At 38.8% G+C, this 3,009-nt stretch overlaps 1 protein-coding gene across 6 annotated transcripts in view; it reads right to left on the bottom strand.

The window, feature by feature from the left end:
* The window catches only part of galnt13 (UDP-N-acetyl-alpha-D-galactosamine:polypeptide N-acetylgalactosaminyltransferase 13), a 417,261-nt gene that overhangs the window by 73,006 nt on the left and 341,246 nt on the right, over positions 1-3,009 (bottom strand). For all 6 annotated transcript variants that reach the window (XM_043693777.1, XM_043693775.1, XM_043693779.1 and 3 more), the window contains one exon: positions 1,036-1,170. In XM_043693777.1, the coding sequence (XP_043549712.1) occupies positions 1,036-1,170 (135 nt within the window). The remainder of the gene's footprint in view (positions 1-1,035; positions 1,171-3,009) is intronic.

The raw sequence follows: 3,009 nt of genomic DNA, 5'->3' as shown, positions 1-3,009 counted from the left end.
ATTTATGTAAATGACAAAAAATAGAGGACCCAGCACTAATCCTTGTGGCACTCCACTGGTCACAGGCCTCCAGTCTGAAAAACAACCCTCCACCACCACCCTCTGTCTTCTACCTTTGAGCCAGTTCTGTATCCAAATGGCTAGTTCTCCCTATATTCCATGAGATCTAACCTTGCTAATCAGTCTCCCATGGGGAACCTTGTCAAATGCCTTACTGAAGTCCATGTAGATGACATCTACTGCTCTGCCCTCACCAATCTTCTTTGTTACTTCTTCAAAAAACTAGAAGTGGGACCTCTTTTTATCTGCACTATTTACATTTTCTTGTACCCCAGCAACAGTCCCTTTGACTGCTGCAGCTGCCCTCCCACACCAACACCACCTGCTGGCGGTCACAGCAAACTGTTTATTCCTCTTGCTCAGTGCCCTCCATTATTGTTGTCACCTGCTGGGCCTTTTGGTAAAAATCAAAACAGGAAGACCCAAGCTAAGTAGAATGATTTTTGAAGGATAGAGGAAGTTTCAACACCAGCGCAGGAAGGAGACGTGAGCCTGCTGCAGAGTTGAAATTTGCATTGGACTTGTTCCTATAATGCTACGCATCTGTAGGAAGTGTGGGGTATTACAAAAGGGATCAGAAAATAAATCTCGATTATGTTAGTTAATTAATACAAAGGTGACTTCATTTTTTGGTCTATTAGTTGCAAGCTAAGTATCATTTGGTCTATCTTAGTTTTATAATTTATTATAGTAGAAGTTTTGAAACATGAAATCTTATCTTTCAATGCATTTCATCCTTTGCTGGGATGTTCATAACTTGCAAAATACTATTTTTTTTGGGAGACTATTACAAGTGCAGGTTAAAAAATCATGGTAATAAAAAAAATAGCAATGATTTGAACAGAATATTTATATTCCACTAAGGACAAAATTTTTTCTTTGTGTAATTTGCATCACCAAATTTGAAAGTTTCCTAATTCATGAATGTGGATCTCTGAACTTGTTTTGTAAGTCAAGTTTAAGTATCAAGCAAACCTGTACATCATATTCCCACAGTTGGTTCCCTCTCATGTGATGACACTTCAACATGACAATTGGACCATTTAGCCTCGACACATCCAGACATAGATCATCTGTCCTGATCTCTTTTTCAGCTGTGTAGGAGAATACCTGGAGGGAGGAAAAAAATGACACAATTACACAATGACTCACATATGATATTTCTACTGTATACTAAACAAAATCCCCACAGCTTCTTACCCCATTTATTTGTCTTAAAATCTTAGCTATTCACTTTCGGTAGTTAAAGAAGACATTATGCATACTATCACAAATATTTTAAAATTACTTCAAAGAGCTACAAGATTCAATTTAGACAAAAATTCTTTTGCTGTTCTCCCAGAGTGAATTTAATGAAACATATATACGTTATGTTCAAATATCATTCAATAAATTATTCTTTCCACTTACAAATATCTCATCAACATAATAGGGACTATTTCTTGAGGGATTATTAAAATGTGACTTTTTTATCATGTTTAATTTATTTTTCAAGTAATTGGGAGAAATTGGTTCCCAATTTTATGGATAAAGATTTATGAGGCAATTCCATGTGTCTAAACATGTCAAAGATATCTACTCTACAGTGAGTTAGGGAATCTTTCAGGCATCGAACTTTTTCACAATGTAGCTGAGAGATCTAAACCATGCTGAAAGATCTCTAACTGGTTAATAATAATCTGCCTCTGAATCTCATTGGTTGCTGCAGTTCATGAGAAACTTTTGACATAGGAGCAGTGGCTATGAGATTACAGGATATCAATTTAAGCAATTTAAAACCAAAAAATGTAGGCATTGTATGCCTGTGATTTCTTTACCAGAATTCCATTCCAATATTGTTCCTGCATAGAAGCACCTTAATGGAGAACTAGTTGTACTCTTTATTGTTGCTTCTTTTTCCAATTTAGGCTACTCATGGGAGCTTGATAAGTTTGTCAAGTGATGACCTTAAACAGGCTTTTGGACACTTGAATATGTTTCTGAATATCCCAATTTGCATTTAATGAGCCTTCCAGGAAATATGTCCTTGCTCAGTGGAGCTGGTGTTGGGCCTGCACTTTTCAGTTTCTTGGTTTGACAGGTAGCATTGCCTGCAATCCTTAAATGAAGGCTAACACCAAGCATACATGTTAGCTTATAAAAAAAAATAACTTCCAAATTAAGATACCGGTGGTGTTGGAAGTGTCAAGAGTTCTCTGTGCATAATTCCACAGGACTCATAAGGACATAGTTAATAGTGCTTGGTCCCATCCATGCTCCCCTTCTCCTTTCCACCACAGTCTCAGAAATTGATTTGCGCTCTACAAGTCGCTCTGCATGCAAACTGCCTGGGGCTGTATCAGCAGCTTTCCAAAATTTTAAAATGTGTCAGAGGACCAGTATGAATTAGATCTCAGTCCTGTCTCATTTCCTGATCCCAGATCGTGCCTGTCAACTAATGTCTATCCAATAACTTAGACTATGACTTAGATAATTACTGCATTTTTGCTCACTTTTGTTTTGATATAAACTCTTATTAGCATTTTTGTTCGCAACAAATTGCAAATGCAGTTACTTCAGTGTTAAAAGTGCTGAGAACCAGCCTGTCTTTTATAGTACTGGTATTATGCAATATTTGAGAGAAAGTAAGGGCTGCAGATGCTGGAGATCAAGAGCTGAAAATGTGTTGCTGGAAAAGCGCGGCAGGTCAGGCAGCATCCAAGGAACAGGAGAATCGACGATTCGGGCATAAGCCCTTCTTCAGGAATGAGGAAAGTGTGTCCAGCAGGCTAAGATAAAAGGTAGGGAGGAGGGACTTGGGAGAGAGGGGTCAAGATGAGGGTGATAGGCCGGAGTGGGTGGGGGCAGAGAGGTCAGGAAGATGATTGCAGGTTAGGAAGGCGGTGCTGAGTTCGAGGGATTTGACTGAGACAAGGTGGGGGGAGGGGAAATGAGGAAACTGGAGAAATC

This window comes from Chiloscyllium plagiosum, chromosome 7, assembly GCF_004010195.1.
Source record: "Chiloscyllium plagiosum isolate BGI_BamShark_2017 chromosome 7, ASM401019v2, whole genome shotgun sequence".
In the NCBI taxonomy this organism is placed as follows: domain Eukaryota; kingdom Metazoa; phylum Chordata; class Chondrichthyes; order Orectolobiformes; family Hemiscylliidae; genus Chiloscyllium; species Chiloscyllium plagiosum.
Note: the sequence above shows the minus strand (reverse complement) of the source record. Positions and strands in the feature narration are given on the sequence as shown.